This window comes from Sardina pilchardus, chromosome 13 (genome assembly GCF_963854185.1).
Source record: "Sardina pilchardus chromosome 13, fSarPil1.1, whole genome shotgun sequence".
Taxonomy (NCBI): Eukaryota; Metazoa; Chordata; class Actinopteri; order Clupeiformes; family Clupeidae; genus Sardina; species Sardina pilchardus.
The window spans coordinates 8,650,560-8,674,559 of NC_085006.1; the positions used below are offsets into that span (position 1 = coordinate 8,650,560).

Genomic DNA, 24,000 nt, shown 5'->3' on the forward strand with positions numbered 1-24,000 from the left:
CTTTCTCTCTCTTTTTCTCCCCCTCTCCCTTTTTCCCCCTCTGAGGAGCACGGCTGACTGCACGACTACACAAAGCTCAGCAGGAGGTGGCCCAGCGGACGTGTGCGGAATGAGCACAAAAACACACACACACACACACACACACACACACAGCTATATATTTCCATATACCCACATCTGTATCGGCAAACACTACCCAACACACATCAGCATACACAAACAAACACAGAGACTTGCCGAATTTATCACACAAACGCTCAAAGAAACATGAACTGTAAAGATAACTGTGCGCACGCACACACACCACACCACACACACACACACACACACACACACACACACACACACACACACACACACACTCCTGCTGACTTGCTAATTCACTCTGGCGTGTGAAGCAGCGTTGCGTTTGATCCCACCGACTCTGCTATGCCGCTTCCCCTCCCAACAGAGCCCTGTTGCCGTGGCTACGGAGGTAACTCCCCACCTTTCTGACCCCCAATTGCCCCCCCCCACCCCAGCACATTTACCCCAGAGACACCGACCAAAGGCCTGGATGCCCGGTCAGCTCAGCAGGAGCGGAGACCCCAGGTGCTAAGTGTTAATTCATGAGGGCGCCCCCTACAGGGCTGGAAGCTTCAAAGAGCAGATTTAAAAAAAAAAAAAAAAAAAAAAAAAAAAAAAAAATCCATCCACTCCATCCAGGAGCCTCGATTCCCATCCTATTTCTTAACAGGAAAAAACTCAACAACACACAAAAACACAACAGTCACACAGCAGCAGCATATGCCAATTCTCTTATGACAGCACGGCAGTCTTTCAACTACAGAGAGAAAAGGGGGGAAGAGAGAGGAATGCAAAGGTGTGCTTCAGACAGGTGTAGACAGTAAGGAGGGTAAGGAATGCTGACAGAAAAAGAGGGACAGAGAGAGAACGGGAGAGAAATAGAATAACTGGGCCTTCTCAAAGACGTTGAGCATCTGTGTGACTGACAGACAGACAGACAGATAGACAGACAGGCATAGACTGGCACAGTGCTGCCAGCTCAGAGCGGGGCTCGTCTGGGCTGGCAGAGGGCCATGGCACAGGGCTTGGGTTGGCAGTTGGCACTCACGTCTTTGCCGCGGATCTGCTCCTCGCTGAGCTGCACCTGGATGAGCGGGCGCACGTTGGTGAAGAGCTTCCACCAGGGCCAGCCCTTCACCCCGCGGTTCTTCTGGATGTTCTTCTGGATGCAGTGGATGGCCAGGTCCTGGATCTGCACGCAGGAGAGAGAGAGAGAGAGCACAGGACTGATTAACATCAAAACATTGCAGTCATGTGTGTGTGTGTGTGTGTGTGTGTGTGTGTGTGTGTGTGTGTGTGTGAGTGTGTGTGTGTGAGAGAGAGAGAGCGAGAGAGAGAGAATCTCTAAGAGACTACCAGCGGACGAGCTATGGCAGCTCACAGCGTGGAGCATGGACTGGAGCATGGAGCGTTCCAGAGATCTGAGCCCCTGTCTACCCTCTACCCTCCCCGCCTCCAGTGCAACACCTCAGCCAGGCAGCGAGGGGCAGAGCCCTGGCCAGACAATAGCACCCCTGTGCTGGGAGACTGGGAGGCCCAGGTCTGGGGAGTCTCTCCAGGGGAGCCAGTGTCAATGGAGCCTTTTCAACATCCAGGGCTGGGACCTCTGTCAATGGCCAATGCCCTTCTCCCTAGCCGGAGGGGTGGGTGTGCGCTGGTTTATCACTCTACTTGCTCCCTCCCTCCCTCCCTCTCTCTCTCTGTCTCTCTCTATCCCCTGCTCTCCCTCTCTCCCCCTCTCTCTGTCGCCCCTTCAAAACATCCACTCATTAACAAAGGCGGCCAATCATTCACCAAGCTCACTTTTACGCCTGCCGCCGTGGACACAGAGTTCTTACAGCGGCGGCTTTACAGTAAGCACTAAATGTTCCCAGCAGCTCTGGCGGCAGCAAGGCGATAGCTGACACTTCCAGAGTCTCAAACCATAGGACCAGACAAACAGCAGACCTGCCAACCCGGAAGAGACATTTTGAGTGCACCTTTTTAGCTCATCTTGGTCTATATGTGTGCAGTCATCCTATGGTTGCTGAGTGACATTCAAACTAGTTGACTAGTTTTGTTCACTGCAAATTTGAATATGATCATCAAAATACGGCAGCCAGGCCATTTATGAAAATAAATGCATTTGTATTTAGCCTACCACCTTTCACAGACTAAAAAAACCCAAACATAATTCTTAAATCCAGGGCTCCAGAGTCCAGACTAACTTTTTGCGTTGGTTGCACTGGTGCGCCTAGCTTTTTTTTTTAGGTGCACCAGCACAAAATGTAGGAGCACCCACATTTTTGCATCGCCTTTAACGCCAAAAGGTCACCGTTTATCGCTCTCCTTCATAGTGTGAATAATTATCTAACAATAAGGCATAGAAAAAGCTTGTCTTTATTTGAAACACAATAAAAGAAATATACATATTCTTTATAAAGAATTACAGGCCTTAAGATTTATACATTTAGATTATATTATTATATTTATATTTATTTATACATTCATGACTATTCAATGCGTGCACTCACTGGCTCTGTTGCGCGGCGCTACGGTGATAGCACTTAGCTAGCCCAATGCATCCAAACAGAGATGAAGTTAGAAGCAACCAAACACATTTCCCTACAGTACATAATGGATATTTTGTCTCACCATACTTGGTCGTGTGACTAGTGACAACTCGTGTAACTGTATTTTAATAGGGAGAACATGGAAGTGTTTGGTTGCTTCTAACTTCATCTCTGTTTGGATCCTAATAATGAATGCATTGGGCTAGCTAAGTGCTATTACCGTAGCGCCGCGTGCCAGAGCCAGTGAGTGCACGCATTGAAACGTGAGAGGTATGTATCAACTCGTCTTAGTTAAGGGAATAACATAGTTTAATATAAAAAAAATGGTGAAGTGTTCCTTCAAGTTTTAAGGTAGGCTAATACCTTTTCTCCTTGGGGCAGGCCCTTTTGAGTCTTGGAGTTGGAAAACATTGAGATGATCAGTCAACTTGAATGCAAGAGTTTTAATCAAGTTTCTGCAGAATGCTATGATGCTAACCGGATTTTATTATAATTTAGCTAGTCGTCTTCTATACGGGTGACCATTGAGCGTGCACGAGAGAGAGAGAGAGAGAGGGAGGGAGGGTGAGGGAGAGCGAGAGAAAGCGGACCAAGGAGAGGGGGGTTATACAGTTTGGTTAAGTTGCACGCATAGTCTACAATGAAAACGTGTTAAAGAAATGTATGCTTTCGCCCGAGCAGCGTCAGGTGCTAGCCTGGGTGTTCCCGTACTGCCTTGCGCGGTGACTTCTTTCTCATTTGAGAAGTGGTAGGCGCTAGCCAGGCTAGTCAGGTGCACCAGTGCGACCTAGAATTGTTTTTAGTCGCACTCTGGAGCCCTTTAATCTAAGGAATTCTAATTAACCGTTTAGATGACACGGTGTTATCCTCCTATATTTATATTCAAATTCGAATGATCCTTTTATTTTCCTATATATAATTAAGCACTTTGTATGAAAGATACTAAATAAATAAACCAGTCTAGTAGGCCTACATAAGGGATATGTCAATCAAAAGAGACAACAATTCCAAAGATTCCATTGAATGATGCAATAGTCTTGTATCAAACCATTCTGTTTAGGATCATAAAGGTTGCTAGGCAACATCATGATGCCATAGAACATTGATTTTTGCTCACTTTTGCTTGAGCTTGTGTAGAAGTTGGCTGGTTTAAGATTTTCTGAAAAGTTGATTTTCTAACTGTGATTTCTGTCTAATTTGAATGTGGTATTGGTGCTTCTTAGCTTGCTGCCTGCCACCACAGCAGGATAAAGGCAGAGCGATTAAGAAACGCGTCCAAAAATATGGACTACTGGATCTGAAAAGGGAATTGGTGGCTTTCGGACTTCATATCGACGAGGATGTGTACACTAAAAAGAAAAACAGAAAGACCAAAAAAGACCTACAAAAGCTCCTGATTAAGGAGCTTAATAAGTCCCAACACACCAAGACTGGACTGGACAATGGGGGATATGAGGAGGACTTTTATGAAATGATCCCTAAACATGGCAAGAATGATTCGGCCTTGAGGCTCGACACCGATGAGGATGTGCATGAAACCAAAAACAAAAACAAAAAGAGGACCAAAACCGGCGTGGACAACAAAGCATATGAAGATGACGATGCCCTTAATGTACTGAATGATCTGGACGTGTCCTTGGACAGAGAGCTGGCCGAATCCGAGAGACATGAACGAGAAGATCGCGCAAAAGCGGCGCTGGACAGTATCCTGTCTAAAGTGGGCTCGACTATGGGTAAGTAGAATAGGTCTGCTCACATAGGATGTAAAAAAGTAGTCTTGCATCACATTTAAAACCATCTAAATGGCTCAGCAGTTCATTGTATTGATATGCTCCCCCCTATTTGTTTAGCTTCAGAGAGACGGCTGAAGAGGAAGAGGAAGGGTGCGTGTGAGGAAGAGCAGAACCTGGGCACACGGAGGAGGAGGCTGAGCGGGAGGCCTGTGTCTTGAGCGCCACACGGAACCAGAAAGGCTCCGTCCCCTGGAGGAGATTTCAGGTGGAGAGACACGGCAGCAGACGGCTGACAATCACCATCAAAAGTCACTAATAAAACCCAAACCAGAAGCCAGACTTCTGCTGATCTTAACTGTCTGTCCTCGATTCATTCTTAAAAAATATAATTCTGCAACCTAGTGGGAGCACTTAGACTCAGCGCAGTAATATCCTCACTCCAAAGTGAAACTGAAAGTGCAAGAGTGAGGATATTACTGCGCCACACAATAATATTATGGCCGATGCTATTTGCACCCATGGTGCAAATTATGAACATTACTATTTACACCCGGGGTGTCTATAATGGCAGATGCTATTTGCACCCGGTATTTGTAAATAGCGATCACTGTTACACTGTTATTCATGCATAGGGCAAATAGCCATTGTTGCTATTTACACCCAGGTGTCCATAGTCAATAATACTATTTACACCCAGGTGTCCATAGTCAGTAATACTATTTACACCCAGATGTCCATAGTCAATAATACTATTTTGTTGTTACGTCACAGGGTGTAAATAGCTCAGCTATGTGGTCAAGGCTATTTGCACCAGGGGTGCAAAAACCAGGGGTGCAAATAGACACTCACATACTATTTACACCCGGGTGCAAATAATCAACAATACTATTTACACCCGGGTGCAAATAATCCACAATACTATTTATACCCGGGTGCAAATAATCAACATTACTGTTTACACCCGGGTGTGTCTAATCAACAATGCTATTTACACCCGATGTCTAACATCCATGTACCCTGTCAATAGGCTATTTACCAGCTCTACAGTTTTTAGCTGTTTCGCCATGTCTGGGTAACTTACAATAGGCTATATGGAAGTGATTATACAAATATTAGGCTGATGAGTGGTCACGTGGTAGCTTGATCAAAGGCAAGCTAGTTCAAAGAGTTATTTTCTGAGTTGTCTTCCAGGCAGCGCTGCCACTGTTGACTTAAACTTCTACTCAACTGTACAAAACTGAAATAAAACTAGTTTATCTTTGACAGGTTCAAAAAGCACAAACTCTTATTTGCCGCGAGGTAACGTCATCTAAGAAAAGAGAGAGTCGTTCGTAGGCCTACCATTAAAAAAAGGCATCACCTGAGCACAGATTCGAACCTTGAAATCCCTGAGCCTACGTCCGATCACATACCCACTACACCACAGCCCGTGAAAAACATGCGGGAGATACAGTATTGCTTATAAATTGTGATTGCTAGGTAACGGTAAACAAACCAAAAGATAGCATTTCTTGATTTCGCTTACAAACGGACGGTTTTACCCGTTCACTGAGCAAACTTTGTGGAAATTTAGCACCACTTTCCAATCTAAAATATTGTTTTAATAATCCTAAATTGTTAGATTTAGGACTTAGATAGGACATCTCCTGCCAAGATGGTCCGTTTCTTTTGTTGTTACGTCACAGGGTGTAAATAGCTATAGGGAGGGAAAGTAATCTCATCGCCATCTGGTGGTTGCGTTCCTAGAGGCTAGCGGGAGTGGATGGGATTTTCTTTTAGAAAAAATATATCTCGGCCCACGATGGGAAGATAGTTAAATGCCTTCAATATGCTATGCATGTAGGTCAGCTCTATTGCTTTGAGTGGTCATACTTTATTTTTTAGGATCAGTTTAATTGTTTTGAGTTTGTTTGTAACATGGTGATAACGAACTACAGTAGCTAGCTACAGTAGCATTTGACGTCACCAGTTTGGGCGCTTCATCTCCAACTGATCAAAACGGCAATTTGCTTAACTGGCTTATCATATTTTTGTAATAACAGAGAGCGATGTAAACGGCGTGGTAATTATCTTTATGTTGGGATAACTTGTGTTGTGCTCCTACTCACACAAGAGCTGGCAGTAAGTGTGATTGTCTACTAACTAACCAACTAGCTAACAGGCTAATAAACAAACCATGCTAGGTGAGTAACGTCGTGGAAGGGTGTCACGTCACTTGAAGTTGTAGTCCATTTATGAAATGAAACGAGCAATTACGTTTTTTTTTAAATAAGGCGAAATAGGGTCTGATATTTTCACAGTTAGTAGATTATTACAGAATGCAGACTGAAAAATATTTTTGGTGGATAAGATCGCTGGTATAGCTGCGTAGTATTTTTTTTAAAAGTCGGTCTATGGGACTTAACATTGGAGCTGCTCTTCGATAGGAACGCAACCACTTGAGGCGCTGGTTTTCACTTTCCCTCCCTATGGGACCTAGGCTATTTGCACCAATAGACACTCCGTAATATTTATATATTTATATTAACTATATTATACTTATCCCTCTTACCTGCTTAGAAATGCACCACGTTTTATTTTGTCTCACCATACTTGGTCGTGTGACTAGTGACAACTCGTGTAACTGTATTTTAATAGGGAAAACATGGAAGTGTTTGGTTGCTTCTAACTTCATCTCTATTTGGATCCTAATGAATGCATTGGGCTAGCTAAGTGCTATCACCGTAGCGCCGCGTGCCAGAGCCAGTGCACAAATTGAAACGTGAGAGGTATGTATCAACTCGTCTTAGTTAAGGAATAACATAGTTTAATATGAAAAAATGGTGAAGTGTTCCTTTAAGTTTCAAGGTAGGCTAATACCTTTTCTCCTTGGGACAGGCCCTTTTGAGTCTTGGAGTTGGAAAACATTGAGATGATTAGTCAACTTGAATGCAAGAGTTTTAATCAAGTTTCTGCAGAATGCTATGATGCTAACCGGATTTTATTATAATTTAGCTAATCGTCTTCTATGCGTCATTGCTTTCACGATTGTGAATGAGCATAGAGCTCCACAGTCCCACCCACAGCCTTGTCCGGAAGTAAAAATCCAATACAATTTCTCCATTGACAACTGGAGAATAAGCCATAAAATCGTAACCGTCCATGGTAGACTTAAAACCAGCTACGATGTGACTAAGCGATTATACCTGCTCATATAGATGTCAAAAGTTAACGGGGCATCAACCTTGTTTTGAGAAAACAATGTTTTATTCACGATTTAACGAGAGAGTACTACACTACCAAACACCCTACCGTGTAAAACTGGTGAAAGCAGAGCCTTTGATTGGTAGAGATCGCCGTTGCCATGGCAATCCCAAACAAACTGTACTCAACTTTTCCCGCGCCTATCGTCCAGCTTCAATAATATCTGTCTGCAGAGCCGCAGAGCCACCGCAACACCACTACGTCACGCCCGCGCATGCGCAGTAGCCACACCACTACGTCACGCCACCACTACGTCACGCCAGATTTGCCTCGCATGCGCAGTGGATATCACTGATATAACCCGGAAATCTGAACTGTTTTCAACTTCCGTTCATTCTAGATTTGTAATATTATGGAATTAAATAGACTACAAAAGTCTTGTAAGTGTATATCATGTTTTGAAACTGTAGACATCATTTGTAACTGTAAAAATGATCTGTACAAGTCATCAGTCAGTGTCGACGTTTAACGTAAGCTCTCTAACGGTAGAGTTAGCTTGTTAGCTTGATGACCCATTATAACCTATTGAAAACACATAGCAACGAAATCGCTAACACACTGATATTAACTACTATCGCGTTTCTGTACAACATGACTTGTTGTCAACATAAAAACATTAAAACGGATTGTTGTGTGTATGCCACCTGAACATACTTGGGATAGATAAACCACTGAATATAATCTGAAGCACTACTGTCTCGCTAACTAACCACTAAGCTAACCTGTTGAGCTACCGTTGACCACCGTTTTCAACGAAAGTATCCTGCCTGTCACTCAGCCGAAACGTGACCACCCCCCTCGGGCGAAATTTTAACAGGCGCGTGGTGACATGCCCTGTGGAAACCCAGCGTTAGCGCTAGGTTTAAAAAATTGCTGAACAAAAAGGGCAATGAAAGTTAAAATAACAGGAATCACATTGAGTAATCTCTTCTCAGGTTCTCCAACCTGTACATGGTGACGTGGTGGCGTGATGTAGTGGTGTGACGTAGTGGCGTGAGTGTAGTGGCTCTGCGGCTCTGCAGTCAGACCCTTCTCTCCAGCTTCGTCTCGCTGGAACTTCAAAACATAAAATGGCTGCAGGGCTGTCAGGACCGATGTGTGGTCTTCCGAAAAAGAACGGGTTTCTCATCTTGAAGGTTGAATTTACTCAATGGAAACGGTAGGAAGTAATCATCCTCTTTTCTTAGATTAATATGGAACCATGTTAAACTATTGTTAGGCTGCAAATGTTGGAAATGTGTGTACGTTTGCAAAGCATGACGGGATTTGAGTTTTCTAATTCGGAATTTAAGATATGTACACAGTCTTGTACCTTTCGCTTTTTTTACATTTTCTGTTCATTTTTTCACTCGAAATTATAAGTTATATGCTTATGAGTCACATCGTAGCTGGTTAGCCTAAGGCATGGTCTAAAACTCTTTATATACGGATTTTTCCAGAAGTCAATGGGAGAAATGAATGAGAAATTTACTTCCGGACAAGCACCTCTCTCGGAGGAGGGGCGGGACTGTGGAGCTCTATGTCGAGGGGCGGGTGACCATTGAGCGTGCACGAGAGAGAGAGAGGGAGGGTGAGGGAGAGCGAGAGAAAGCGGACCAATGAGAGGGGGGCTACTTATACAGTTTGGTTAGTTGTAGGCCTACGCATAGTCAATGAAAACTTGTGAAAGAAATGTATGCTTCCGCCCGAGCAGCGTCAGGTGCACCAGTGCGACCTAGAATTGTTTTCAGGCGCACTCTTACATGAGTTGCACTCTGGAGCCCTTTAATCTAAGAAATTCTAACTAACCATTAGATGGTGTTATCCTCCTATATTTATATTCAAATTTGAATGATCCTTTTATTTTCTTATATATAATTAAGCACTTTGTATGAAAGATACTAAATAAATAAACCAGTCTAGTAGGCCTACATAAGGGATATGTCAATCAAAAGAGACAACAGTTCCAAAGATTCCATTTAATGATGCAATAGTCTTGTATCAAACCATTCTGTTTAGGATCATAAAGGTTGCTAGGCAACATCATGATGCCATAGAACACAGCACAGGGTAAATTGGATTTGTGCTCACTTTTGCTTGAGCTTGTGTAGAAGTTGGCTGGTTTAAGATTTTTTGAAAAGTTGATTTTCTAACTGTGATTTCTGTCTAATTTGAATGTGGTATTGGTGCTTCTTAGCTTGCTGCCTGCCACCACAGCAGGATAAAGGCAGAGCGATTAAGAAACGCGTCCAAAAATATGGACTACTGGATCTGAAAAGGGAATTGGTGGCTTTCGGACTTCATATCGACGAGGATGTGTACACTAAAAAGAACAACAGAAAGACCAAAAAAGACCTACAAAAGCTCCTGATTAAGGAGCTTAATAAGGTCCAACACACCAAGACTGGACTGGACAATGGGGGATATGAGGAGGACTTTTATGAAATGATCCCTAAACATGCCAAGAATGATTCGGCCTTGAGGCTCGACACCGATGGGGATGTGCATGAAACTCAAAAGAAAAACAAAAAGAGGACCAAAACCGGCGTGGACAACAAAGCATATGAAGATGACGATGCCCTTAATGTACTGAATGATCTGGACGTGTCCTTGGACAGAGAGCTGGCCGAATCCGAGAGACATGAACGAGAAGATCGCGCAAAAGCGGCGCTGGACAGTATCCTGTATAAAGTGGGCTCGACTATGGGTAAGTAGAATAGGTCTGCTCACATAGGATGTAAAAAAGTAGTCTTGCATCACATTTAAAACCATCTAAATGGCTCAGCAGTTCATTGTACTGATATGCTCCCCCCTATTTGTTTAGCTTTAGAAAGACGGCTGAAGAGGAAGAGGAAGGGTGCGTGTGAGGAAGAGCAGAACCTGGGCACACGGAGGAGGAGGCTGAGCGGGAGGCCTGTGTCTTGAGCGCCACACGGAAACGGAAAGGCTCCGTCCCCTGGAGGAGATTTCAGGTGGAGAGACACGGCAGCAGACGGCTGACAATTACCATCAAAAGTCACTAATAAAACCCAAACCAGAAGCCATGACTTCTGGTGATCTAAACTGTCTGTCCTCGATTCATTTTTAAAAAAAATATAATTCTGCAACCTAGTGACTCATAGGGCCAGCAAGGACCAGATGGAAATGTACAATCCCCCTATGCTTTTGGCTTTTATAAAATATATACAGGTACATATTATCTGTGAAGATTCAAATTCAGTGGGCAAAAATGTTGTTGGAATATTACTGAACATCACCTTAACCAAATTCAACCGCTAGAATGGAGAATATATAAACTTACAGAGACAGGTGGATACAATATAAAAAGGAGAGAGATAAATGAACAGTGAACTGCAGAGAAAATAAACAATCACGAAAAAGAAAACAAACGCCCATCTTGCATGGATTTGCCAGCTTGAGTGGAGAAGCGTGGACTTGGAGCAGACCCAGAGAGGTCTGGACTCTTCGGCGAGCCTCGAGAGGGGGAGAGGCGGGAGGCGAGCTCTTGCGGGCAATTAAATCAAACATCAATACCACTTGGCAGCCTGTTAAAGCCCGTTATAAGATTTACATGCTGCTCTGGCTACGCGGCCATCACCAATAACAGCAGATTATCCGGCAACCCAATTAGAACAGGGGAACGCAATTCACCAGCATCGAGCGAGCAGGGTTTTGCGCACACTCACACTCTCTCTCCCTCTCTCTCTGTTCCAATGGCTTCTCTCCCGTGCTCCAATTGAAATTTGTCACGCCGTGAGAGGCCTTAGCGTTCTGCAAAAATCAGAGCCGCTCGGTAATAGCTCGCCATGCCATATGTAATAGACCTCATTGGCAACGCTTTTTGGCCCCTGACAAATGTTGCAAACAGCCGACCAAAACAGCTTTGTGGGGGAAGAATGGAAGGGCAGGCGGGCTGGGGAGGAGCGCCTCATCACAGGGGAGGCTGGAGGCTCAATGGGCCGGGGAGCCTGTTTGGGCCTGGCGGGGCGGCGCGCTTCAGGGAGGTTTGTGAAAGTGATGTCATCAATGCGCGCCAGACAGTCAAAGCCACAGGTCAGGTGGCACATGTTGGCATTATGGCATGTGCCCTACACCCAGCCAACTGCACTAGGTGGAGATTGATGTTTTTCTACTCAATCTCACACACGCACACACACACCTACAGGAAGACACACAGACACACACACACAAACACACACACACACACACACACACACTTTGTTCTCAAACACACCTGTTCTTCGCTGGCGTAGGAGTCTCTGTCTTTCGGAAATGATTTAATTAGACACAAGCCATGGGATCAGACACAGGGCTGGATATTCCCAGGGAACTCCACTCCCCAACACGGCGCACTTTCTGACGCTCGTCACTGCAACAGGCGCGTGTACAGTAGGGGGTAGAGACAACGGCTGGGAGTATCAAAGAGGGCACGGAAGCTCCTTTATTCAGCTCGTCCCCTGTGGCAAGGCCCACTTTCTTTCGGGCGGGGAAAGGCTTTGAAAGCACCCCACTGCGGGGGCTGGCACACTCTCGATCAGGCTTCACGGAGCAACAAATGGTCTTACCCAACTTGCATCACCTCAATCCACCCGCCCACCCCGAGCGCAATCAATCTCGAGGAGGGCAAATTGATTTTGCATTCTGCCAGTAGTCGTTTCTAAAAGGATGTCAGGAAGGAAGCAGTTCCTGCCAGGCTCATAAGAGAGAATCTATGAACAGACAACAATGGCCCTTTTGCCATGAAACACACTCTCTCTCACACACACACACACACACACACACACACACACACACACACACACACACACACACACAACCCGTCCCTGAGCTATGTGAGGAGAAAGCTCTGAAATGTGTCGAAGTGATGTCACCCTTAAAGGCCATCCGCATGACGTGTAGGTAACACACTGTTGCTAATGGTGCCAGAACATGCCAGCTCTACAGCTCAACAGCCGCCAAAGCATTTAGCACCGAACCGCAAAACTCGCCTGTCAAGTATGCCAGAGCAGGGAAGAGCCCAAAGTACCCTATGGCCTTATACATTTAAAAGTCTAAAAGGTACTCTCAACAACATACAGTAACAGTCTTAGAAAGTTTGGAAGTTTGACTTGAGATTTAGGCATTTCTTTCAACCAAGGAGGATGAAATTCTGACTCTTCATTTCTGAGCAGTGGAATTCAAACGCTGACATTTTAAATGCACAAGGATTGCCCTTATGGAACCTGATGTGCTAATACATAAAAGCTCTTCTTGACTACATGCCCCTGGTCTTCACGGCCTTAAATAAGCTGTGGGCCTCGTATCAGCCAGTCTCTTTGAAAAAAGAAAAAAAACGTCATTAGAGCCGTGGCTGAGAGTTCGACTTTTTTTTTTACACCCAAACGGCATTTCATTAGCCACGTCTGAGGGAAGCAGAGCTGTTTAAAAACGCAGCACCTACCGCCGACTCCTCCGCCCCTGCAGCCTGCGCCAACGTCAGTCACCGGCAGCCACCATCTCCAGTACTTACGACCTCACTGACAGGTTCCCAGTAATTAAAGACTGCCAGGATCCCCAGTCAAAAACCGAGCGGAGGCTGGGAACAGCAGCTGTCGTGAGGAAAAGGTACTTTCGCAGGGCTGAAGACTGAAGAGTTGAAGAAAGTCGTCGGAGTTGAAGGAGGTCGGAGTCCGAGAGAGAAAAAGAAGCTGTGCAGCTTCTGGTGACGCCGACAGTAGAGCGCCAGAGGGACCCTCAGGCCGGTCAGTTAGTGCCCACTCAGCTCTGGGGGGGGGGGGGGGATGTTTACCCTGGTTCCGGCTCACTGAGGAGGGGCCATGCTGCTGATGTCCCTGCACAGGCTGCTGCCGCCCAGTTCACCCACAAGCAGGCTCGCCGCGGTCCTACTGACAGTGACAGCACTAATGGAACTGCTCCAAACCAGCCCGAGAGGCGGGACAGGCCTTCAACACACATACACACGCACACACACGCACACACACACTCCCCCCCACAGCACACCAGTGCTAGAGCATGAGGGGCAGTGAATACTGAGACAGAGGACAGGGGGGGGCAGTGGGGTGGGTGGGGGCAGGAAAGAGTGGACAGAGAGGGAGAGCTAGACAGATAGAGAGGGAGAGTTAAACAGATAGAGAGAGAGAGGGAGAGAGAGAACAGAGAGAGGAGAGCACAGGGACAGGGAGGGCCAGGACAGGGCAAGTTAAACCAGTGAAGAGCAGATTGAATGGAGAGTGAGAGGGAGAAAGAGAGGAAAATAAGAGAGAGGCAGAGAGAGAGGGAAAGAGAGAGAGAGAATGACAGAGATTGAGAGAATGAGAGCGGGGAGAATGGAAAAAAATTAATGGACAGAGCGCGAGGGCAGGGGAGGGGGGAGTGGGGGGGCAGCATTTGCGCGGCGGGGCAATCGATAGGGCCCTGATGGAGGGGACACAGCGGAGGCAGCGAATCCCACGGGAGCAGCGGATTGAACACTATCGGCCCGCTCAGGACACCCGAGAGAGAGGGAGATAGAGAGATAGTGAAGTGATAGAGAGAGAGAGAGAGGATAGTGGAAGATAGAGGGGGATGGGGTGAGGTATGATGAAATTCTGATGCACTGTACTCCGGAACGTTCGGGGTGAACACTCGAAAGGAGAACGCTCGGAGGGAACACTCAAAATGGAGATCAGCCCGCTACTGCCGCGTGCGTCACACAATCTTAACAACCTCGTAACGACGTCTGACAAAAAAGGAACACTAAGCTGTTCAAAAAACAAAAAAAAGGAAAGAGGCAAAATGATAACCTCCGGAGAGGAAAAGAATTATTAAAACGCGGAGGCAGAAGCGGAAAAAAAATGCAACTTCCCACTACCATAACACACAGCGGCGGAAGAAGTATTTCAAGTATTTCATTAGAATTGCAAATGCTAAAAACCGAGACTCCGGCGGGGAGCGACGGGCGAGGGTGTGTGTTTTGGTGCGCGCGTGCGGCGCATACAGACTCACCTTGCGCTTCTTGAAGGACTGTCTGGCCAGGTAGCCCCGGCAGGCCGCCTGGAAGAGGGTGATGTTCCGCCGGGTCTGGATGTCTCGCTGCTCCTCCAGCTTGGCCAGGACCCCCGCCCGGAAGAACACCTGAGAGAGGGAGAGAGAGAGAGGGATGAGAGATTGAGAGAGAGGGAGAGAGTGAGAGAGAAAGTAAGCGAAAGATAGCGAGAGGTACTGTATACAACAGTCACGCTCGTTGACCGTGACTTGGGTTAAAATTTCAAAACCACACACTCCAGTAATCATCACTCCTGAAGGTTACAATGCACATTTGTTGTGAACAAGAGTTGCACTCGTCTGAGTTTCCTCACTGTGGCATTTTAAGAAGTTGTGGGCCCTGAACCGTGCTAAACAGAAGTGTTGACGCGTGTCCAAATTACAGAATTTTCAATCCATTTGTTTTCACCTCTGACAAGTCTTTCCCTGGTACATTTGGTCGTTTCTGCAGAGCTTAACAAAACGAAGGAGCCACTGTAATTATGAAGACTACTGGGACTCGGAGGCCAGAACATATCAACAGACCACATTCACAGGTTCCGCAGTGATTGTTTCTCAGTGTTGAAAAGAGTGGAGGCTTTGTTCAAGCAAAAGGGAGAAAAATAGCACTTATGGGAACCTTTTGTTTTGTCTCATCTAACCAGAATGATTTTTTTGGCTGATGCCATCACTCCTTTTGGCCATCCCAGATGTCACCGTTGATGAGTTTGACACTGGAAACTTGGCTTTCGGAGAGTGAAAACGATGTGCTGGGAGCTCAGAGGCGAGAGCAAACGTGAGGCAAAGTGGGGCAGTGACTGTCGCCGCGCGAGCACTTTCTGAGCTAATGGAAGGGCGGTGATTGGTTGTGATTGGGCTCTTCATCCCCAGCCGCGGTGCGCCGCCGTGGCGTTCCAGATCGCTCTCTCTCTCTCTCTCTCCCTCTCTCTCTCTCTCCACACATCAAAGGCAGCCGAGGCTGCCGCCCCAAACATCACCCGCTCTCCGCTGGCTGCCGCTTTCATGTGAACAGCCCCCGCGAAAAAAAAAAAAAAAAAAAAACTCAGATCAGGCCGGCGATGAAAAACACCGCCGAGCGTTACGAAACTCCCCCGATCCATAGCGTGGCTGAATCGGTATTGATCCGGCCCAGGGTGAACCTCCGGCGCTACCGATGGATGCACCGCTGCTGGCAACCCCTGGTCGCCCGCGGGAAGAATGAAAAAAAAAAAATGTATTAACTAGGTATGAAAAAAAAATTGGTTCGCTTCATTCACATATCTCCGACCATTTCGTCCACAGCACTTAGCAAATTACACCCCGTTTCCGATCGCCGGGCAGGAGAGCAGGAGAGCTGACCAATCTCCCGGGCGCAGGAATCATTTGCCTGCAGGCCACTTCTTAGAGTAGGTGAGCAATTTCATTTCTCCCCCCCCCCCTGCCACTATACCCCCACACACACTTCCTTGCCCCTCGAGGATGGATTAGAAAAACTGAGTGTCTGTGAAAATATATTTGTATGGTACACGACGTACAGGATCGCTGCAAAACGAGTGCGCCGCTTTCATGCTCAGGTTGGGGGAGAGATTACATCATCTCTGTGAAGCTGAGATAGAAAGACAGAGAGAGAGGGAGGGGGAGAGAGAGAGGGAGAAAGAAAGAAAATGAGAGAAAGAGAATACTTTTTTCCCCCCAGTCTGATAGAACACTGATCCATCGCCCACGCTCGACAAGTTCATGATGAAACCACGCCGCAATGTGGATGCTGTGTGCGTACAAGCACGCGTACTCTGTGTGTGTGTGTGTGTGTGTGTGTGTGTGTGTGTGTGTGTGTGTGTGTGTGTGTGTGTGTGTGTGTGTGTCACTGGTGAGGCAGAGGAGAGTGGGACTTTCTTATTACCAGCCGTACCCTCCAGCATTCATATCACACGCTGCTGGTGCGTGGGCGCAGCCGAGATTGGGCTGCTTTGTTCTGCCATCCCCGAGCAGAAGGTCAGCTCCAGTCATCCGCGTCGAAAAGGTCCCCTCGCCACGGGTCGTAGGGTGCCCCCCACCCCCTCGCCATGGCAACCGAGAGAGCCCGGAACATTCCTGGCCGAGGCCGGAGCAGAACACACCGCAGGGTTCAGAGGCTGTCGGGTCAGCGGAGGGTGGGCCTCTCGACCAATGAGAGCGCTCGATTCGACGCGTGTGCGGCGGACACAACTTCAAAGCCCGGGTCAAAGGTCGCCCAACGATCAGAGTTTTCTGAAGTTTCCACTGGCTGCAGGGCTAGTTGACTGTGCTTTAATTTGCAACAAGCCTCAGGCAATCTGTCCAAGTGTATTTAAAAAGACCCATGACTCCCTTAGAAAAAAACGCTTGCATCTCCTAAAATCATTATAATTGGCATGGGATTCCTCAGCGCTGCCCGATCACCCGCTGTCCTCCTTTGCCCTGGCATCTTTTCATCGGCAAACTTTGGCTAATCAAGTATTAATCAGTTGGTTGTTCCACTGACGCGCTCTCTCATTCTAGGCCCCTTCTTCCCCCGAAGCTGCCATTCTCCTTCCGAAAGCGCCGGCGTTTGCGGCTGATTAGTGTTTGTTGTGGTTTATCGGCTTGTGCCAAGGTGGAGAGCGTTCCGAACGGGGGGGAAAAAAGAGAGAGAGAAAGAGAGCCGACGGCTGCCAAAATCAATTGCTCTTCTGTGCAGGAAGAAAGGCAACAACAACAACAACCGAGAGAGAGTGAGAAAGAGAGAGAAAGAGAGAGAGAGAGAGAGAGAGAGAGAGTGAGGCACTTTAATTGTGGAGCTGAGGGAGGTGGGGTGAGGGTGGAGGGGTGCTTGAGGAAGCCCGGGGAGTGTGCCTACCGCCCCTCCAGGCCTCACTGAAAGTCCTGCCCGCTCAGAGGTGGAGGCGGGCGGGGGGGTGGAGAGGGCAGCCATGGGGCTCTGGAGGTAGGCGGACGTGGGAGGGCTGCTGGGCTTAATTGTCTCCATCGCTCCGAGCCGTTCGCCAACGAGGGCTGCCAAGTCACAGTTCCGTGCCACCGACAGGAATGACATGCTGGTGTGTGTGCGAGTGTGTATCTATGTGTGTGTGTGTGTGTCTGTATATCTGTGTGTATGTGTGTCTGTGTGTGTGTGTGTGTGTCTGTATGTGTGTGTGTGCAGGGACTGCTGGCCCTTGAAAAAAAAAAACAGAAGCGAGAGCCCTTTTGCAATGAGGGAAGATGAGTTGGCCTCCTGGCCAGGGCTTGCCCTCAGCGCTGCCCAGCGGAGTGCTGCTCCAGTGAACCCTGTCCTCTGTCTGTCTGAGCACGCAACGCATCACCATGAAATGCCACAGTGCAATCTAAATGGAAATGACACCATCTGTCTCCTGCAAACTCCCCACCACCGCACGCTGCATTGCATTAAATTACTGCCATATATATACAATATACGTATGTGGCAGTAATATACTGTATATACAAACGTCGTACACCCAAATCAATAATATTGACTAAGTTTGAAGTCTTTCTGACTGCGATCTGTAGGGATGTGTGGATTGCGATGATGCTACCGGGAGTGACGAGCGCGGTACGGTGTAACAATGAGAATGAACACAAGCTGAACCGGCAGAGCGGCGCGTCATCAGCTGAGATGATGAACCGGATCCGGTCCGGTTCCAGCCCGGCGGTGGCCTTGCGTACTCACCCGACTCAGTCCCATGTGATAGCTGCTCTTCTCCAGCTCCAGGGACTCCAGCAGCTCCTGCACCGCCTGCAACAGACAAGAGAGAGAGGGGGAGCGGTCAGTCGGCGGAGGACTCGCTGATGGACAGACATGCGGACAGATGAAGGGATAAAGAGTGATGAAGAGATAAAGTCTGAGACAGATGGAGGGATGCGAGGGAGAGGGATGGATGAACGGAGAGGCAAACAGACAGATATTAGACGGACAGACGGCGACGGAGCCTCGGAGAGTGAGTGTGTGTGTGTGTGTGTGTGTGTGTGTGTGTGTGTGTGTGTGTGTGTGTGTGTGTGTGTGTGTGTGTGTGGCGCGTCATGGCAACAGCATCTGCTGACGTCCTGTTTGCCGACTTCACCTGCGCTGGGGGATTTCAGGGGACAAACACAGCGGCGCCAACGGGGAATAAAAGTGCCAGGCTGCTCTAATGGCAGCGTGCCACACACATGTGGCCGACCCCCTCGCGTGCCCTAACGGAGCCTGGCATCGTAAAAAAAACAGTGCCCCTGTGGCCCACAACACACGGCCAAATGGGCATATGTGCTGCTGAGGTTCGGCCGTACCCCTCAGGTTTGAGGGCCGAGGCCGGTAAACATTGCATCAGCGCAGGGCAGCCGCGGGGCTGAGAAGGGAGGCTTTTTAACGGTCGGAGCAGGAGGCACCAGGTGGGTGACCGGTAGGTGAGTGGGTCCAGGCCAGCTGCTTCAGGGGGCTGGGAGGCCGTCTGGCTTCCCTGGAGCTTCCCTTACAGTACATGGACGCCGTCTGGAGACAAGAAACTCTCCAGCATGCTGCCTGATGGGCCAGATACTTTCCTCTAACTTTAGTTTCCCTGTTCTCCCTCCCTCGGTATCTTCCTCTTACTATCTAACACATGTAGACTTTATTAGTCAGACAAAACTTCACTATTTTTGCTGTATTCCTGATGCCCTGGGAGCAATAAGCACTGGCACATAAACATACTCTCTTGCAGAATTCCTCTGCTGTGTAGACACCTCTGGATGAACACTTATTCATTTCAATTCTCTGGGTGATGCTTTAGAGTTCACTTTTTACATGCACACCTTTCATCACCATTTTGCTCTGGCCTGGCATACAGTACGAGCGCCCTCTGAATGTGCCGCCGCTAAGCACATTTTCACTGTGGGGAGAGCGCTGCGCTGAGAAACTTGAAAAGGTCAACTGTGGCTAAGTCAATACGGCTAATTCCTCTCATAAATCTGCTTCAAAACATATCCCCCCCCCCCCTCCTCCCCCCCATTTGTGAGTCCCAAGGCTTTCATTGATCCACACAAAAGGGGGTGAAGCAGGGTGGGTGGTTTCTTTATTCTCTCCCCCGGTCTTGCAGATGCAGCTGGATGCGCGGCGTGTGAAGTCTGCGGGCCTGCCTGCCTGCCTGCCTGCCTGCCTGCCCGCACCCGGCCCCCCTGATTAAGAGGGGTTTATGGCTCTGTCACTGGGTGGCAGTGTTGGGAGCGAGCAGGAGGGAGCGCGCGGCGCAGTCCATTAATCAGCACCGCAGCCCCCCTCAGCCCTCAGCACAGTCATAATCAATTACACAGCTGGGGCAGCTCCACCACAGGGAGAGAGAGGGAGGGAGAGGTAGAGGTAGAGAATGAGGGGATGAATGGATGGGTGGAGAGATAGAGGGATGGAGGGAAGGTGGGGGATGGAAGGATGACACTCACCCGCTTCTCGTCGGTCACGATGAAGTTGCGTCCGTGCTTCTTGGACAGGTGCGGGGCCAGGACGTCGAAGCGCCGGCGGAACTCGGAGAAGACCAGGTGGTCCGGGTAACCTTGTGGTGACAGAGAGAGAGAGAAAGAGAGAAAGAGAAAGATAGAAAGAGAGGAGAGAGGGTGGGGGGTAGAGTGGGACAGAGAGAGAGAGTTGAGATGAACAGAAAGAGAGAGAGCGAATTGAGATAGAGAGACAGAAAGAGAAAGACAGAGGAGAGAGAGAGAGAGAGGACAAACACAGGGACGGTCAGATGCGTGCTGTAATTCCGCGGAGTGACACACACGCCTGGCCAACACTCAGTCACTCTGACACCCTGACACCCACTTTTCGACGGTGACAGTGACACCTACTCTGCTGATTGGGCCTCCGTCGCTCCGCAAAGGGCACTTGGCCAAATTAATCCACGGCTGCCTTTACAATCAAGGACACTTGTTCCGTGCACTGAATAGAGCCTTTTACACTTCATTACACAACTCAAGTGGACCTGCCGCAGCACTGGACCCTCTCACACACACACACACACACACACGCCTCGCACTCCGTTAATGTGCGGTTGTTATTACAGGGCATTGTTATTATGATTATTGCTAATGGTCGCCTGTCTCTCCTTTGCGCCGTACCTTGCCTGTAGATCCTCAGGGCGTCCAGCAGCTTGGAGCCCCGGAGCTGCGCTCTCAGGAGGCCCACGTCCAGCTGCATCAGGCCCGTGTCGCAGCTCTCGCCGTGGGGCTCGGCCTCGCCGCCGCGGGGCGACGGGCCCCCGAGCAGCTTCAGGTCGGCGCTCAGGGCGTCGGCTTTGGGCAGCAGGCAGTGGACGAAGTGCACCCTGGACCTCCTCACCGTGTCAATCAGCGCATCCTGGAGAGAACAGAGAGAACACACACACACACACACACACACACACAACGGTGACGATGATGATGGCTTACATTTGTTTTCAAACGTGACAGACCTCTCTGAAGTGAAAATAGGCTGCTTTAAAAATGCAAAACAAAAAGATTCTATAATAAGCAACTTTGGAATAAGATGACTCCTTCCCAAGAGTGATGACCTTGCAAAAATAACAAGAAACTATTTTTGACACTGAAGGTGCTCTGAATGGCTAAATAAAACAGCGTGGACACAAAGACGCGCACAGTCACACGCATCGGGAGTGTCAACTGTGTGCTGTGTTCCAGTTTGAGAGGGGAACGCGTCCGAGGCCTCACCACTTGGAGCTTGATCTGGATGCAGAGGGACTTCTTCTTGACGGCGGCCATGCCGGTGGTGAAGGTCTTCCTCATGCTGGTGGCCCGGCGCAGGGCCAGCTGGGAGCCGCCCTCCAGGCCGGCGATGGAGCCCGACAGCACCGTGGCCCCGCCGGAGCGACCCATAAACAGGCCACTGATGTTCTTCCTGCGGGGGTGGAGGGAGAGAGAGAGAGAGAGAGAGAGAGAGAGAGAGAGAGAGAGAGAGAGAGAGAGAGAGAGAAAAGAGACAAAGAGAGAAGAGAGAAGAAGGATAAAAAAAGATAGAGTGGGAGACAGTGTGATAGAGAAAAGCATACAGAGGGCGGGAGGATAATGAGAGAAAGAGAGAAAGAGTGAGAAAGAGAGAGAGAAACTATATAAAAAGCCTTTTCATAAACCATTACATGAATCAAAAGCCACTTAAAAAGTTGCTGTGTAACTGTGTACTTAATAAGTGTGGCACTAATGTGAAGGCATTACTGCTGTTCATCAAACTGCATAACAGATAGAAAAACAAGCGGGGGCACAGAGGGAACACAGACAAGGTCAATTAAGAGTTTGCCAGAGCAATGCGCACAAAAATGAAAAACAAAAATGTGAAAAGCCATCTTTTTGATGTAGAAAAACCTCCATCTAACAGCGTGCCACTGAACCATTCCAACACTGAACGCCACTGAGCGTCCCGTCATTCTGGCATTCCAGCGCGCCTCCGCTAGCATCTCTCAAGCACGCATTCAGCGCATACAGCTCGTAACAACCCTTCTCCCTTCTCAAGGACGTGAGCGCTACGGCTGAGGGGGGAGGGGGGGGGGGGTCTCTGAGTCTCAGAGGAGCGGGCGGCTTACTTCTGGGAGTCCTGCAGCAGGGTGGCGGCGTTCTGGGAGGCCGGGTTCTGCTTGGCGTGGCACAGCCAGCCCTGCATGTTGTACTCCACCCAGTCCGTGCCGTGCCCGTGGCCGAGCAGGAAGTGATGCGGCTTGTCGCTCTTCAGGAGGAGGGTGTTACCTAAGGAGGACCGACGTGCAGAGTTGTCTGTTTTATTCAATCATAGAAGTGCTAACATCACAACAGTCACATGCATGTTAACAGTAAACATGTTTTTATTGTTGTTGTCGTTTTGAGCAAAGATTGTAGAGCGAGGACGCACTAGTATATTTGGTTTTGATGTTGTTTTAATTGCTGTTCCCTTGCGTTGCAATCATGTTTTTACTCTGTAATTAACAGCACAGCGTAACCATTTTTCATAGTAGTTTCCACTTTCCAGTTGACACTATCAGTACGTGTTGAGAATACCAAGGGAGGATACTGCATTGTAACTTCCAGCCAACGCATGATGCACTTTAGACTGGTAGCAACGGTCAAGATGGAGATACACAAGTGTCAGTCTTACGGTGAGGAGAATGTGTGTGTGTATGTGGTTGACCTCTGACCTTTGCCGTCTCCCTCTGAGGAGCCGTAGTAGCTGAAGAGTCTGTCCAGCAGCGTCTCCTCCGAGCCGCCGGGCAGCACGGCCTCCTCCTCCATCAGCCACAGCAGTCCACGAGCCTCATCGGTGCGGGCCAAGGTACGCACCTGACGCACACACGCACACACACACACACAGTTAAACAGAGACACACAAAGTCAAACACACAGACGCAAAGTCAAACACACACATACAAAACCAAAAGTGAGGGAAAAAATTTAATCAACAAAACGCACAGCCTTTGACCCCCATGACTCATAGCTTTCAGTTACAAGCCGCTAACATCTCCGAGAACTCTTTCAAAACCCCAGTGAGACTCTCAACAACCTCCTACTCCAGTAAATCCAGACTCCCGCCGCCCATTTACTTGTCAAGGTCAGCTGAATCTCTCATGCTGACCGGTATCACAATGAATAGTCATTTCTTAGCACAGAGCTTCACCACACACACACACACACACACACACACACACACACACGCACACACGCCTCTGGCTCGGTATGTCACATAAAGACCCATACACCAGACAGTTAGCTGCCAGAGTTCAGTACCAAGATAGCCCTCTGCTGTGTGTTTTGCAAGGGAAACCGGGTCAAGCAAGTGCCTCACTAACTCAAATAAATTAGAGATTTCATAACGAGCTCCAAAAACAACGTTCAAGTCGCTTCATGAAAGCAATTATAATATTGGAAAGAAATATGGTCAGAGAGGGAGCAAGGGAAAAGACAGAGAGAGAGAGAGAGAAAGAAAGAGAGAAGAGAGAGAGAGAGAGAGAGAGAGAGAGAGAGAGAGAGAGAGAGAGAGAGAGAGAGAGAGAGAGAGAGAGAGAGAGAGAGATGGGGGGAGGGATGAGCCATCACCCTCGGAATTCTCATTAGAGGCTAGTGCTAAGTAAGAGCTCGGAGGCAGTTGGCGTTTTTTAAACCTTGCACTTTGGCTGTCCATTTAAGCAATTAGAGCTTGTAATAGCCGCCATGTATTTTTTACCCCCCTCTCTCCTCTCTCCTTCCACATCTTATCCCCCAATATTATTGCGCTGACACTCGGCGAGAGCCGTTAAATCGCAGTGGTTAAGGCATGCTGGTTGGGAGCCGCGGTGAAGAAATAAATGGGCTTTCGCCATGGTGGCTTAAAGCTGAAAATCTCCCCGACTGCCTCTGGCTATTACGAATCATCGCCGGCTCGAAGCCTGCTGTTCTCCGAGCAGTCCGCTAATGAAAATGTGCATTCGTCTCAAACGGGAAGCCTTTCAGCAGACCTCAATTATTGAAATAGA

General features: G+C 48.3%; 1 protein-coding gene across 7 annotated transcripts in view; it reads right to left on the minus strand.

The window, feature by feature from the left end:
* The window catches only part of myo18ab (myosin XVIIIA b), a 121,025-nt gene that overhangs the window by 35,532 nt on the left and 61,493 nt on the right, over positions 1 to 24,000 (minus strand). For all 7 annotated transcript variants that reach the window (XM_062553165.1, XM_062553164.1, XM_062553163.1 and 4 more), the window contains 8 exons: positions 22,690 to 22,831; positions 22,105 to 22,264; positions 21,239 to 21,425; positions 20,651 to 20,888; positions 19,979 to 20,088; positions 18,258 to 18,323; positions 14,558 to 14,686; positions 1,115 to 1,258 (listed from right to left, as the gene is read on the minus strand). In XM_062553165.1, coding sequence (XP_062409149.1) covers positions 1,115 to 1,258; positions 14,558 to 14,686; positions 18,258 to 18,323; positions 19,979 to 20,088; positions 20,651 to 20,888; positions 21,239 to 21,425; positions 22,105 to 22,264; positions 22,690 to 22,831 — 1,176 coding nt within the window. The remainder of the gene's footprint in view (positions 1 to 1,114; positions 1,259 to 14,557; positions 14,687 to 18,257; positions 18,324 to 19,978; positions 20,089 to 20,650; positions 20,889 to 21,238; positions 21,426 to 22,104; positions 22,265 to 22,689; positions 22,832 to 24,000) is intronic.